This window comes from Chamaea fasciata, unplaced genomic scaffold, assembly GCF_029207755.1.
Source record: "Chamaea fasciata isolate MVZ Bird 193981 ecotype frontalis unplaced genomic scaffold, bChaFas1.0.hap1 SCAF_6, whole genome shotgun sequence".
Taxonomy (NCBI): domain Eukaryota; kingdom Metazoa; phylum Chordata; class Aves; order Passeriformes; family Sylviidae; genus Chamaea; species Chamaea fasciata.
Window position 1 is genome coordinate 51764086 of NW_027094091.1, and position 16285 is coordinate 51780370.

The 16285-nt window shown below is 37.0% G+C and overlaps 1 protein-coding gene across 3 annotated transcripts in view; it reads right to left on the reverse strand.

Moving 5' to 3' along the window:
• Positions 1–16285, reverse strand: part of GRID2 (glutamate ionotropic receptor delta type subunit 2) — a 675112-nt gene that overhangs the window by 215170 nt on the left and 443657 nt on the right. For all 3 annotated transcript variants that reach the window (XR_010721503.1, XM_066186372.1, XM_066186371.1), the window contains exon 5: positions 2116–2169. Coding sequence is in view for 2 of the 3 variants with exons in the window: in XM_066186372.1 (XP_066042469.1) it covers positions 2116–2169 (54 nt within the window). In the remaining variant the exon portion in view is untranslated. The remainder of the gene's footprint in view (positions 1–2115; positions 2170–16285) is intronic.

Genomic DNA, 16285 nt, shown 5'->3' on the forward strand with positions numbered 1-16285 from the left:
AAAGATAGCTATTTTATGTACCATACAGACAAGGACCCACAAATCTCTGCATTTCCAAGCCCTGCACTGCCAAATAGAGGCATCGCAATCTCATTACTGAACTGGCAAAACGTTGCAATAAGTAATTACCCAATATCAAACACTCAGGAAACATGCAGATTTCTGCTGTAATTTGAACATAGTGACAGGAAAAATTGGGCAAAGCAGAACCCTTGCTGTAGAATTATCTACCGATCTTATTTATTGCTAATACGATTTCTGCATCCACATTATATTGAAATTACTTGGTTTTTTTTTAAACAAATGAGCTAGAAAGCTACCTGAGTGGGAATATGGATTTAGGTCCAGAAGCAGATTAAGCTGAGATAGCATTAAACACATTCACCTTCTCTAAAAGAGAAATGAGGAATTACTGAATGAGATGCAGAGACTTTAATGATGATGGTTTAGTGCAGTTTGTTGGAATGAACTTAATCACAGCTTTCGCCCTTTTCGTATACAAGACCATCAGACTAAGAAGGGACTATGTACATTTCTCTGTGCAGACCATTCAGCTTTTCCTGCTCTTGAGACCGTAGCCCAGAGAAGGAGTTTTGGAGCAGAAAAGGCAGCTGAGTGGTAACCACTTTGATTGCTCTATCATTTCATCTACTGCAATGTGCAAATAACAATGCTTAAAATGCAGATTATTTTTTTCCATGGAGACACTAATTTCTGAATAAAAAGTAAAGAGAAGGATATACTCTAGGAATGGATCCTCAGTCTTGGTTTTTTTGAGAGTGAAGAAGTTGAAACAGCTAAAAGCAAGCACCTTCTTTAGATCTTTTGGAAAGTATGTAACATTTAAAACAAAAAAATCAATGGCAGTGTCTTTAACTTGAACAGCAAGCCAAAATCTGAGCTTTGTCCATGAAACTGCTGTATGGTTTACTGATTACAGAGGATGGCTTTAGATTCAGTTAATGCTCTTCTTAAAATATTCAGTGTTAACTCTGAAGTGAATTCCAGTTTAATCAGACATGAAAAAGAAAACATGTATGTTGTTCACATGACCACCTGTGGATTAAAGCTGGGTTCTCTCCCAGAAAAGCCCCGTTCAGTGCTGGAAAATACACACAGTAGGTCAGGAGCAAGGCAGGGCCCAGACTAATGGTTATGCTGGACCTGGTTTGTTTACACAACATTTCCGGAGACATATTTTTCTTCAAAGAAAACTGGCTAAAAATCCACTGGTTTAGGACAGCATACTAATGAAAATCCAATAATTAAGTAGGAAAACAGAAGTGTACAGTAAATCCAGATAGTATGACATGGAATTTACGTACAGTCTTTTATCCTGAGAATATACAGGAGTTGCATGATTAACATGTTAGGACATAGTCATCTACTCAGGGAATGCAGCTATTTTGGACCTAAATTACTTTTCAAAAACCTGAATGCTGTCAAACCTGAACTGCAGTATTCAATACTTCGTATACAAAACTACTTTACATATTGACTTGTCATATTTTAGCTGACAAGCTTTCATGGAAAAACTTATTTCACAGTGTAAAAGCAGAATCTCAATTTAACTTTCTTTTTTTCCCTTAATGAACACTTATATATGACCTAATCTAGAAGTCTACCAAAGAGCCTCCCACTACATCAACAGGTTTGGATATCAACCATAATGGAACATTTTGAGAATTCATAAAAGAAAGGGAAATATGGGATATTATTAATATTATTATTATTAAGAAAAAAAATCATTAAAATATAAACAAAATTCAAGGACTCCAATACAAAAGATTACATATTAAAAAAAAGGCCTTAAAAATCCTGTGAAAAGAGTCAGCTCAATTGTGAACTCTAGAGATATTTAGAAATAAAGGTGGTTTTTTTCACTTTATTTTCCATTTATTCATAGAGGGACTTCCATTTAAAATGGGAAAGAATAAACAGCAAAGTCCAAGAACCTGTCATTTTACTTTTATTAAGCAACATCTACTCCCTCAGCATGCTTGAACTTTGTCATAGCTACTGCTTCCTGCTGGCAAAGTGAGAATCAGCATGAATATTGTCAGTAAGCCTGAAAACAGGATTCATGGTTCACAGTAATGTTCATTTGACAGTTACCTCATTTATAATGATCCAATGACAGTCAAAAGCAACCAAATTAGTCTCCACGACCTGAAATAGAGAACAAACCAGCTATCAGTCAGCTTGCTTGTGAAAGCCAGAAAAAAATAAAATAGATGCTCTCTGCAAATGACAAAAACCAAAGCACATAATCTCTAGAACTTTTGCTATTGAACTGAGGATAGAGAACCTTTAGCACCATGCTGCAGAAGCATTTGTATTATTGTTTGACTTGCCAATTAAACTTGGAAAATACATTTCATTGCCAGCATCACAGGAAAAAATATGTTTCAGCTGACTGAGGAGAAAAATGAAAACATTTTTGCCTTAGCACTGTGTGTTGAGAGGAAGCAACAGAGAGGAAGGCAGAATATGAATATCAAGTACCTTTTGTCTGATTTCTGTATTTCCTGCTTCTAAGGCCTTTCCAGTGTATACCTACCCTGAAAGCCTCTGAATTAGAGAAAAACAAAACAAACCCAAACAACACACATCACAAATGCTAGAGTTCATAGAAGTGCAAAGAGCAGGAAGGAAAGGGTTCTCCTGTGGAAGAGGGCTGTCACAGGGATGATGAACTGTAGCCTGTCTCAGCTTCCATGCACAGAAGATCACTCATCTTCTTCTCATACACCGTCTCCTTTCCTTTGCTGAAAATTTTTCCATGACCTGCCCTCATGCTGGACTAAACATGTGCTTCCTAACTCCTGTTTCACTCAGCCCTTTCCCTTCTTGAATCCAGTACACTTAAGTGGCAAGTCACTTTTGAATCGACTGCACAGTGCAAATGAAGAATATAAAAATACACTTGTTCTGCTTTCATTAGGCAGAAAAGAAACCATTGATCAAAGGGAGGCCAGACACAAACTCTGGAAAAAGCTGGACACCTTTAATTTTTTTTTCTACAAGAAATTGAATTAGGATTAATATGCAAATAGTTTTAAACACAAATTAATTCCATTATATTTGTATAGTTACCATGCTCATCTCGATTCACAACTCAAAACTACAGGATGCTTTAAACTGTATTGAATATCCCCTTTAAAAACACAAAGAAAAAACCCAGAGTAAAACAGAAACAAATCTTGAAACTGAAAGTGTTTAAATTTTCAATTAGATGTCTAGTGCTGGCTCTTACTACCTTGACCATAGGCTTTTAATGACAACCAACAGAAACAGCACTTTCCAAGGATGGCAGAAATTTATACTGTGCCATGTCTGAAGGAGAACAATTTAACTGGCCACAAATCTTAAGAGCATCAAAAAAACTCACACTGATGACCCTCATTATTAATTCAAAGGCTATTAGAATTGGGGTCACTGTTTGTTTAGCAGAATGATTAGGCAAGATTGGGAATCCTGATCTGTAGAGATTCGGGTGAGGGGAAAGCAAGAGCAGCAGTAAATGACTGATTCCTTATTTGAAACTCTCACAGCACCAATCAGAAAAGAGGGAGATAGCCATAGCTGCCAATGTAGTTCTGGAAAACTTCAATAGCATTAGCAGGACTCACTATTTATTTATGTGGAGCTTCATACTTAAAAACAACATGATATTTTTTGCGTTGCTTTGACATTTTCTTGCATTCTCCAATGTAGGCGTTCCCACAGCACGTTTAAAAGAATAAGATAGAAACAGAGTAACTGTGATAGGAGGCAGCACAACAGACTGAGCAAGGGTGCTTGAAATGGAGCATGGCTGTTCTGATCAGATCGCTCACAACAAAGAGGTTGGAATACCAACATACCCAGGAACCCAAAAAGTCAAAACAGGACAGAGCAGTAACAAAGTTCTCAATGGAGCATTTGCTCCTTATATAAACTTCCAAAGCATAGAAAGTTTATCCCATTTACTACACAAGATGTCATTTAATTTTTCCATAAAACAGAACAAATCAAAGCCTTACAAAAGCAGGAACAATTCTGCTAGTCAATCTACATAGAGTTCTACTGAAAGCAAGCAGAATTAAATACAAAAAAAGAAAACAAACCAAAAAAATGCAGCACAGTTGGAATGTTTTCTGATTTCTTGTCAGGTTCCTAGCAACCTTGTCCTTCCTAACTTTTGGCTCTGGGATGTCCTTCTGGGAACGTCTGCCCTGCTGTAACTGCACTGCCCAAGATGAGGTCTCATAAGGTTCCTGTGGCTCCAAGGCAATCTGCCAGTGACACCCTCGAGTCAAGTCTCCCAGTGGTGGTAGGAAAATTACAATAACTGTGTTTCACAAAGGACTCCTAAGATCTTTCTCTGCTTCCAAACGGCAGTCAACCAAAAATTCAGATTTAAGGAAACCACAAAATGAAAATTCACATTTTTCTCTTTACTTTTTATTAACATGTCACAAGTGGGCCAGATAACTTTTGTGCCTGAAGCTTCAGCAGGTAAGATTTTAATGTATTGTATCTCCCATTTTTGTTTCAGTTAATTTAGTTTCTTAATAAATATTTAGTTTGGACAACCTGCTTTGCCCACATTCTCAGATTTCAGAGAATGTCTTTTCAATTGAAACATAAGTGTCACTGGTTTTATTAAGTAAAGCTCACAGACCACTCAAGCCAGTCACTGAAAGAGGCGGACTGGTCTCACAAGTCACTTGCATTATTTCAAACAGCTCAGGGTACCTGTGAAAGATTAATTCACAATTTGCAAATAACAAGATGAAATGAACCCATTTTTTAGTTACAGTTGGAACACCTCAGCAGAAAGATTATGTTTTATCCATTTAAGCTTATGCATTTGTGGATCTACTTATAACTAAAAAAAATTTCAAAAAGCATATATCAAATTAAGATGAACTTCAAGTGCACTCAGAGACAATCAAACCAACATATTCTAAGTTTATATGGGCTGCAAATAGCCCCTGATTTAAAAATTCACTTTACCTTTTAGTCTGCTAGAAGCTGCTTTTTGGCATCTTCCTCATTCCATCTACCCAAAGCTTGTTCTGGTATTGACACTTGTTTAAAAAGAAGACTGATAATGCCCGGAGGAAGTTGCTAGATTTTTAAGATAGATTTATATCTGAACTGGGACTCAGCATTAGGCTGGGATTTCAGGGCCATATTTTCATCTTTGGGTCATTTAGCCTTATCTTTCACAAAAGGGCTGCTCGTTTCAGCAGCATGAAAATGCAGCTGCATCTCAGTCTCTCCCTTCTTAACATCTCTTCTGCCAGCATGGCCTTTATTGTCCATTTAATTGACCCTAAATTTGGCAGTGCACATTTTGAGTATGAAGGAATTGCAGAACACTATAATGTTGTCATCATCATTAATAACCTTCCCAGATTTTCCAATTATTGTGCTCCTTATGTTTTTCAGTGTAGATGAACGCACTGGCACATCCACTGTTATACAAAAAATAAATAAATGCAATGCCATGTACACCTTCAGTTTTGATGCTTGAGGGAAAAAGTTGCTCAATCCTTAAGTTCTCTTCAAATGCTAAGAGTAATCATATGCATAACTTTACCATCAGAGGATTGTCTCCATCAGCAGCTATTAAGCACAAGTTTACAAGTAGAAGACTTTAATAGATCAGTTTTAAAAACCCCAAACAGTCTAAAGTCAGCAGTAACACAACCTAGATCCAACTATTCATCAGTACGGCAGTCATTACTTGCACACAGCAGGCCTTTACAGCCAGGACACAATGTTCCAGAATGCCCTTGTCTATCTACTGCGTTTGCCATTCTGTTTACTTTAAAAAGACATTGCATTTTCACTTACAAGGGATGATAACAAATAAGAGTGAAGTGAAAAAAAAACAAAAAGAGCATGGCTGGTCTGCTTAAAATTGACCATAACCTAAAAAGTAGGTTAAAGAAGAAGTATTAAAGGCAGTTGTGCAGCAGGTTTCTATGCCTAATATGCTCAGAATTGTAAAACAAGTATTTTTTTATCTGAGTGATGATCTTTTTCTGGTTGAAATTCATATATGCATGCATATCAAGTGAGCTGGCATGAACTTGTAGTCTGTACCAGGGAAAAACGAATGTAGAAAATAATGCTTGCAAGCGCATAAGGGCAGTAATGAAAAAGAAATTTGAAATCCTGTATTTTAGAAGCAATAAAACAACTTGATTGGGGTGTGCAGGAGGTTGGGGCTGCAAGACCTTAAGCATTTGAATACAATGCAAGTTTCAGGTTCATCACTGGTTTGCTGGCTCTGTGACAGGAAGCAGTGCTGCTCCCTCCCAAAAGGTAAGGGACAGATTGGAAATTTCCATCCAAGACAGAAAGCAGGTGAACTTATTGTTACAGCAGCTCAGCACTTAAGCTAAAACGGGGAAAAAGTAGAGTGTGCATTCATAATGAGGGCTGAACACCAAAATTCTACACAGACATTGAATGGAAAAAAGTTGACACTTTACAAAACAAAGAAAACCATGTACCTATTTGACAAATTCTCATTTCACATATCTTCTAGGGGAAATTGTACAAGCTGTGGGTTAATAAACATACAAAGCTATAGGTCAATGCAAAAAGCTCTCTGAAGCTAAGCAGAGCTGCTAGCCAGGAGAGCATTAGGAGAAAGTATCATATATCCCTACCCTGTTCTTACTGCTCCTTTAAGCATTTAAGCCATCTTTGGAGGCAAGACTGAAATAGTCTTTGGTCTAACCCAAGACAGCTGCCTTTGAGCTTCTAAATATAAGTTGTTTTCTTAACTGTGATAAATGGGAATACCAGTAGCTAAAGAAAGCAGAATTTTAATTCTGCATTGGCTGTTCTGCAGTTCAGACTATATTGATTTACTAAAAGGGAAAATTTTTAAAAGAATCCCCCACCCAAAAAAAGGATTTAGTGCTTTTGAGGTGCCATCTTTGCTATCCCATTGAGTACCTCCATCTGTAGGCAGAATGCCCGGGTGAATCGGGGAGCTGTGTTTCAGTTTAGTGCTCATTGCCACTGACCCCTTCCTGTCTCAGACAACTAAATCAGTGTAAGAGAACAAGCAGAGGACAGCCTATTAACCAACTCCTTCAGAAAACTACCTTTCTGAATTCAGCATTTTTTCATCTACAGACTGCTGGTATTCAATTATTTATAATGCCATATCACATATCTCCATTACTAACATTCAAAGCAGCAAGTTAGCAGGACAGTTAGGAAATCGACTTTGTGAAATTGTAGAAAAACTGAAAAAGAAAATCACTATCTCCTCACTCAGCCTTTTCTCAGACACAGAGAGTTCACACTCAAACATTTGAAAACATTGTCATTAGTTGCACAACTCCTGCAGCAAAGGATACAGCCTGTCAAGTATGCAGTGTCATTCATACACAGTCATAGAAATCCACTTCAATAGATACAAAAGATCATTCTTAACATCTTTATAACTTTAGAAATACGTTCATGTCAAACTCCAGCAGCTCTCCTAACACCCTATTAAAATAAATCAAACTCATGCTTCATGAGGAAGGTGTTCCACTTGGTGAAACACAGATGCTATTGAACTGATGAGCACGAACACGGATGAAACAGAAACTAATTTTCTTTTTCTAAAGAATTCAACTGCACACTGAGGGAGATTTAGCAGAGAGCATAAAAACGCTGCCAAGATGACAAGTGATGAGCAAGGACAAATCATCTGTCATTGGCAGTTACTCCAGAACTTCTGAATCTTTGGAAGAGCTTGACAATTTATCAGAACTATTTCTATTGTTCACACTCAAACCTCCAAATGGCCTAAAAGGAAGACAATCTAAAGCAAATAAAGCAGTTGTAGTGCCCACATGTAAAAGCTTTTTCCATTTGCAGTAGTAAGCAGGAAAGACAAAAGGCTTTTTGACAAAAAAGAACAAGTCAGTTAATGGAAAATGACATCAAAAATTATCTACACCACTTCTTTCTTGTAGATATGGGCACACAAGTGTCGGCAAAATCCGCAAGATACAGATCATAACCTTTACAAAGGAAGCAGGAAAACCATTCTGGATTTTCAAAATTCAGCTTCACACATATGCAACTAGTCAGACAAGCCTTGCAAACACCCAAGAGAGCAGTAATGTTGCCTGTAAGGAAAGAACCTCACAGGATGAAGCCATCTCAAGTATCTCCTGTTTGAAACACAGAGGAGAGCTCCCTCGTTCCTCTTTCACCTGGTCTGTGACAAGGCATCCAGAGGCCATAGCTCCTTTCTCAAAATGTTGAAGGGAAGCGTCTTGAACTAGAGCTTGCCTTCCTGTTAACTTTCTGCTCCACCAGGAGCTGCAGTACTGACTGGGAATCTTTCTGCTGGAGCACCACAGAGCAAACTACATTTTCCATTTGACTTCGTTCATGAAAGCCAGATGGCATTGCATAGCCCATAGCTCTGGGAACGGCTGTTATTGGAATACTTTAGAAAGTGATTTAGAAAGTTTCCCAAGAGTTGAGCTGGGACACCAACTTCCTGTTAACCTTTCCCAAATACTGTCTGCTTGCAATATGTCCAATTTATGAGGTTTTGCAAACTGAACTGCATTCTTCCAGCTGGAAGACTGATAAAATGCTTTCATCCAAAACCTCTAGATGTGCTGTCCATGTCTTTTCACAGAGCAGCCTCTTGGAGTCACCACTGCTGATTTACAGGTGAACATGCCTGAACTTAATCTTCTCCCCCAGGGGCATAGCAATTTGTAGATCACTAAAATATGACAAAAAACAGGCTTCCAGTAAACACATGTGAGACAGGAAGCCACTCCAATGCAACCCTGCTCCCTCCCTCCCCAGGGAAAGGACAACCCAACAAACACCAACAACCAATCAAACAGAAGAAGTCAGAGGCCATTTCTTAACATGACCTTTAACTAAAGAGATGTCATTGGACTAGTGTGAGCATTCAGAGCAGCCTCTGACAGTATGGATGTCTCCCCAAGGACTGGTATGTAAAGCAAAATATGGATGTTAGGTACTATTCAATAGCAAAGAAAGTTAAGTGATAAACTTAAGACTACCTTAACTGATCTGAAGTTAAGAAAGGTAAATGCATGGAATTGTGCTGCTTAGTATGTTGTACTATGTTAAACACCACAGGACTTGTTCATGGAGATCCTCAGGAGGTTTGTTTGTTTATTTTTACTTTACTTCCTTTTAGCTCCTAGTTCATCAAACCACCACCACCACCATTTTATCAGGCTGTTTGCACCATTTCTTCCTGCTGGTGCCACAGCAAGTTCTTTCTGTGCTTCCACTCTTAGCCTTTGAGCTTTTCAGTAGAGAAATCAGTGGCTGATTTATAAAGCTCATACTTACACACCAGAAACTAAAGCTCATAAAAATCTCTTTTCACCAAAGGCAGTATTTTTGTAATCTAATTTTAATCTCTACCCATTCCTTCTCTTGAGAGAGGAAAAAAAAAACAAACCACACATGGCAATACTTTTTTTTTCTTCCTCTGGACAATCACCTCTTTCTGGGATTCCTTTCCCTGACATTCCTTCGAAGAGAAAGCAAACAAACAAACAAAACCAAAAACAAACAAACCAACCCATCATCCAAAAACAACACGAACCACTGGGTGAAACTTGAAAGAGACACTGATCAAGGATTGGAAAGCAAGCTTCTACAGCATTTGGGGGAGGGAGGTGGAAATTGTCTTAGAGTCTCCTCCTAAGGATGGGTGATACAGCTGACATGGCTTCACTTGCTTGTCTCATGAAAATGCATTTATTTTAAAAATAATAGTTGAAGCACTTGATTGGTTTTTCCACTTTTTCAGATTTATTTCAAAAGATGATACTTTTAAACTAAAAGTATTGGGTTACTCCACTGAATAATTAGTTTTATATTGACTTGGCTTGCCATCATAACTACATCTGAAATGAGTCAAGCTTCAGGGAACACTTCTTATCTTCCATTCTAAGATTTTAAGAGATAGAGACTGTTAAAGTACAGAAATGTGCCCCATGCTAAAGAAAAGAAAACAGTTAAATATTCAATAAAAGTAAATAAAGACAGCATTAATATTTCAGTGAGTTTGACCACAGGCTTGTAGTGAGAACACAAAATACAAACACTTTCTGTCTGGTAGAAAGGGCCTTTTAAAAATGATTCATTTCCTTAATCATTGAGAAAAGCTAATAATGTATATTTTATAGGTGTCTAAACCCATGCATCTTTCTGAGGTCAGCCTGTAGGTTTAAAATAAAATAACTATAGGCAACTTATGTATCCTTTAATTTTTAAGAAATATTTTATTCTTATACTTGGTTTTCTTACTTCCAAATTTATGCTTTGATTTATATTTCTATTATCCTTCTGAAAAGTGTTTGCAATATCCACGCTGTTAAAAAACAAACAAAACAAACAAACAACCCACAACCAAAACAAACCACCACAGATTTTTTCACAAGCTGTGAAACTACTTGGCTTTAACTCAAACCTATGAGCATATTCTCCTACCTTCACTGCAAGACAGTTGCAAGAAAGCAGAATAATTATATTCTTAATGAACAATAATATACATTCCACCTAGAAATTATTTATTTTAAAGTAAAAAAGTGACTCAAATTATCATGCTAATACAGAAATTCAGATTCACTATTGTTGAGTGGTTTCCTGTACCTGCTTTTCTTTTTAAGAACTAGATTTTGTTTATAGTGATAATACTAAATTGATCCTTGTTCTTTTTCTGTTAAATTTTTTTCAGCTGTATTCTATTTGGAAATTGAAGCAGAAAACTTGAGTGTTTGGCTTGGACAAGGGCTTTGAATCAAAGCGGTTGTCCTCACCTTTGAAATTGAAGAACGAAACATAAGAAGCCTGAATCTACACTACAATATCAAAATTTCCTCATCATTATGGATTAAGAGCTGGAGTCAGAGACTTCTCCCAGCTGTGGTGTTTGTTTTAAACACCTCACCATCTCCTACATGCAGACATATTCTGGAGCTACCCTTTCAGTGAACTCACTCTAGATTGAAGGCTGTTTGCAAGTCCTCCAAAAGATGGAAAATAATTGCCTTGCTGATTCTGATGCCTTTGCAACTACCTTCTCCAAGGCCAGAAGCTCTCCACAGCAGTGAAAGTCAGGGATTTATGAAGCTTTGTCACAGGTTTACAGTTACTCCATCTGCGCATATAAATTATTTTTCTAAGCAGAATAAAAAGTTCAATTCCTAAATTTAACCTGTTGCAGACTTTATAGGCAGCATCTGATTTATTCCAAGCCTTATTAATATGAAGAAAGCTTTCAAACTGTTAATGTGACATGAGAAGTTCAGACAAACAGTCTGATGCTTTAACTTCGATGCTTTAACTTGTGGGGGAAAAAGGAATGCCAATTTGACAATGGATCTTTCTTAATGTCTGCCTTACCATCATGTCTGCTAGTGAAGAGAGCTTTGGAGGGAGCTTTGGAGGCTACAAAAAATACAGATGATAAAATGGTTATCTGTCATAATTTCAAGTATGCTCCTTTGTTAGCTCGTACAAAAATACGCAAGTTCATATTTACTTCCTTTTTAAACATATACCTAGTGTTGAGAATCGTGATTAAACAAAGTTACCAGTTTAGTAAACAGTGGCAGTGAACAGTTAAGACTGAAGAAAAATACACTTGTGAGGCACAAGATTCCTTCCCAGTGTGCATTACTATGGGTTGACTGCACTCAGCAAAAGGAAAATTGATCCAAGTAAAACTTGTAAAGGAATCTTATAAAGGTTGTATTTTAAATAACCTTTCCCTTCTCATCTATACTCAATTTTATACCTCAGTACTTCCATAGCTTGTAGTACAGTTACTCTTTACATCAGGTTAAATTAAAAGAATATGCAATCAGGATGGAAATCACTGTCAGAAAGAGGATGAAGAATATGGGCTTTGAGGGAGAACTTGAAGTTTTGAAGCAGAGAACAGAAATAGCAGAACAGGGTGCCTGGTTCAGAGGGATATTTGGTAGTGTGAACAAATACTTTTAGACTGCTTAGACTTAAAAGCAAGCAAACAGAAAAAACAAAGAATAACAACATTTTTCTTAATAGCAGCCATTGTTCATAAAAAAGCTTCCTGTACAACCAAGGTACGAGCAATCCAAATTAATAAAATATGGATTGAAGTTAAACTATTCAATTTGGCCCATTCTTGTTGATTGTTTTTTGAAAGTAAGTACAGGTGACATTGTTTTTAAAGTTTTGAAAGAGTTTCAAGAACTATTAAACATATAGATTGAATTTATGTCTTCAAACTGAAAACACAAGGCTTAGTTCATCTTTTCCTTTTTTTTCCCAAGAATAGCACATGAATATTTTAGGGCCAGACCCTCTGAATAGCTCAGCATCTGTAAGTTACTCAGATTTTCCTCAAGAGGGGCTGCAGGATGCTGACTGCCTTTGAAAACTTGCCCATTCCATTTTAAAATACAATTTGAATGTCTTGAAAATCCAGCCCTGATTATACTGGCAGCATGTTGTTTATTTTATTAGTGATACGGAAATGTGGTTTCAACTCCTTTTGCATCTGTTTGTAAACTCAAGATTTATCCTGACTGCATATCAGGGAAAATGTTAAACTTCATACGCTACAGAATATAGCAGTGCTGCCCTTTTTTTTTCTTTTGCTGTCTGCCTTAAAAGCAATTTTTGCCATCAGACTGGCATTACTGAAACAGAAAGTATTTCATTTTCCTATCACAGGCATTATTAACAAAGGTCACCATTGAAGTGACAAAATATCGCTAAAGCCATCAGCTCTTTTTGCTCTTCAGCTTCATGGCAGTGCCTCTCCTGTCATTTCACACATCTGTAGAGAACCACAGTGGCAGAGGTTCAAGTGAGATAGCCTCCATCTCTGACTTGCACATAAACTTAGCATTCAGCTCCTCTCCAAGCACGCAGGTTGAAAGCATCTTTTTCTGGTAGTAGAGTTCAAGAATCAGGAGGAGTTTAATAGAGTTCTAACTGGCTGCAGGCTTGAAGCTCCCTATGAAAAACATCCCCTCAAAAACACATGTACAAAGACAAAATCTGTTCTAAACATATTGAAACATTGTGGCCACCAAATTGTGAAGCCCAGTGGCCGTTTTTGCTTCTGTGCTTCATAAGAGATGAACAAAATGATCACTCTTACTAAAGCTCCAAAGGCATTGCAGGCCCAGAAGGTCTGCACAAGGACTCAACTGAGTCTTACCGAGGGCATGGATCAAAACAGCAGGCTTTTTTCATTCTCAAATTCTATATACTTTCCTAATAAAGTACCTCTAAATTTTGGGAAATTCAGCTATAGCTTCTGAAAGTAGTTCAGCCAGACAACTACATGAACCAAGACCATAATTTAAATATTTTGATAAGCAATGTGTGTCCTAACATCAACCATGCAACACAGTTCAGATTCATCTTTTTGAAAAAACCTTCTGGCCAGATATCTGTTTGCAGACCTTCAATCTGAAATCCTTCAAATATGTCACTGAAGGTTATTAAAAACTAATGTTCAAGGTGAATACAAAGTACTCTCTGTATTAGCATAATTCTCTAGCAGCTAATGGTCAAGATAACAGAAATATGACAACTCAGCAGAAACTGATACGGGTTAAAATGTATTCCAGCTCTATAAAGAGAGAAAAAATATGTTTTTCATCATTGTTTGATGCTGGTTTAAAAGCTGGTTCCACACAGTAATTGCATCTGGATCCAAAGAGTCCAAGCAACACCGACCCTGTAGACACTGGAGATACAAACATACCAAAATTACAGGCTCAAGCGCACCTGAAACACAACTTGCAGCTGGGGCATTGGATGAACTCTAAAATGAGGCAGATCCAAACAGATTGAAAATAGCTTTATCAGTGGAAGAATAGAACAAGAAGCCAATATGTGTTCTGTTACACAAAAAGATAAAACTTTCTAGTCATCAAGTCCGGGTATTCTAAACCACTTCCGGTTTGTTATCAGAAACAAAACACAGAGGAATTGCAGGAGAGGCAAATGTTGTAATCGTAAAATACCAGAAAACTAGAAGCATTTAACACGCAGTGTTAATTTGAGCCACTCTATTCAGGTTAACTATTTATAGGGATTAAGTTGCTAAGAATTGTTTCTCAAATTTTCCTTGTGGAGCAGTTGCCCATTTCTTTTGGCTTTCTGAACAAAGAGGCTTAAATGAGATCCTTGCTGTCATCTTTTAAAAATAAATTGGAAAGCTTTGATGGAGAAAAGTAAAAAGACTGAAAGAACTTTAAGAGGATTTGCACATTCCAGAAAAGAAAAAATAGAATGCACTTTGTTAAAAATGCAATTAGTTCTGCATTTTAAATTTGTGAAAGCAACTATAGCCTTAGCAAAACAAGCTATATAGAAAAATAAAAGCCTTTTGAACTTTTATAAAAAAAAGTATTGAAGACCATTCTATTTAAGCTCATATTACAATTTTATTTTTCAAATGGAAAAAAAGCCCAAGCCATAATTGTAATTGTCTTCTTTTGTTTTTTTAGTTTAAATAGATAAACAGCGGTAACTTGACTCATGGTAACAATGCCTCTAAAGTCTATGTGATTACTCAGCTGATGAAATTACTCATGTGAGGAAAATAAGTCATATGTATAAGAGATTGCTGGCACAGGTGCCTCGACGTAAATTATGAAAGACACATTACAGAGTGTCATAAATTTTCTAGCAACACGTTCCTTTTCCCACAGCTACTGTCAAACAGCTTTTTACCTTTAAGCACTGCATTTTTGTAGCATTCTTTCAATCATCTTTTTGACTAACCTGAACCAGAACAGTGATATATCTCACCTATTTTGACTATTAATATTATGGGCACATGGTCTTTGCTTTTCAATGGTGATAGAAGCAAACTGACAGAACCAATATCCAGACAATCCTTGAAGTGATACATGAGCTTTACACAAGGATGATCAACAAGATAGAGCACTATTCTCTCCAGACTGATTGATAGGAAAAAACAAGTTGGCTATGAGGCTGTATTTTCAACTGGAAGCAAGTACATCACAAGTCCTCTGTGGGCACCCATGTATACAAAATAGAAAGCTTATCCAGACAGAAGAATAAAAATAAATAAAAAGGAAGAAAGGCAGATAGAAAAAGGGTTATAACAATACAGGAAGGTAATTTTTTCCTCTTTTGTGCAGCAAGTAGGAAAGATATACATCTGTCACGAAGACCTAAGTAAAATTCTGAATGTGCGAACATAATTATGGCCCATCCGAAGTCCAATTAAATCCCAGGTTACCTGAGACAGACAGGCTGGCACAGCTCAGTAGAGCTGTGTCAAATGTCAGGTGATTTCTGGAGCTATTTCCCAAGATAAGTCAAGGACAGGAATGTCACAGTAGTTAGGGATGTTGTGATCCATTTTATCCAACTTCTTGCCACTTAGGTAGGCAGTGCCTTAGTATCGCATCCTTTCGTGGCACTTCTTCTCATGTGCACACTAAGAATTTTGTCTAGAGGAGTTAAGTGAATTATTTTAAAAATGTAAAAAAGATGAAAAATCCAAAGTAAAATCTCGTTTGCTATCAACCACAAATTCAGAGAAGGGAAAGGAAGGGACTTCAATAGTTTTGTGTTAATGTTCATGAGAGACAGATATGAATTAAAGCTCAGTGTGAGAGATAAGAGCCCTAAGAAATTGAGAAATTCACGTTCAGATAATTTTCTGCACTGGCATCCTGAAAACATATTAAAAACCTTCATTAATGCAGTGTCTGGTGGTTTGCAACACAGGCTACAAATACAGCTATCTGCAAACTAAACAAAATAGGAAAAAACAAGTTATTTTCCTTATTTTCCTATTGTCCCACAACACACAGTTTGTGTGCATACATATATGCATGCACCACAAATTTTTTCCTATTTGTTTCATCTACCATATCTCATCCTATACACTGTCAGCTTTTCCCGAGAGATCGGGGATCTGTGTCTGTACACATGAAAATTTCCTCTGTGTGAGTTATAATCCAGCCCTTAAATTTATTTCCCAAATCAGGCATTTTACAGGATCCTGCGAAAGAGAAAATTTTCTTCGTAAACATCATAGAAAATTCATTCTACTGAAGAAGATTCTAACTTTGATCCATGACCCTCTGCACAAGATATCCTGTCTCCAAAATGGAAGAGATGCCATCGAAATTGCTTAATGCGTATCTATTTCACTCTCCCCTGGGCAAAAGAAGATAAAAGCAGAGCAATACCACGGTGCTATCAAAATATGAATCTTCCTGGA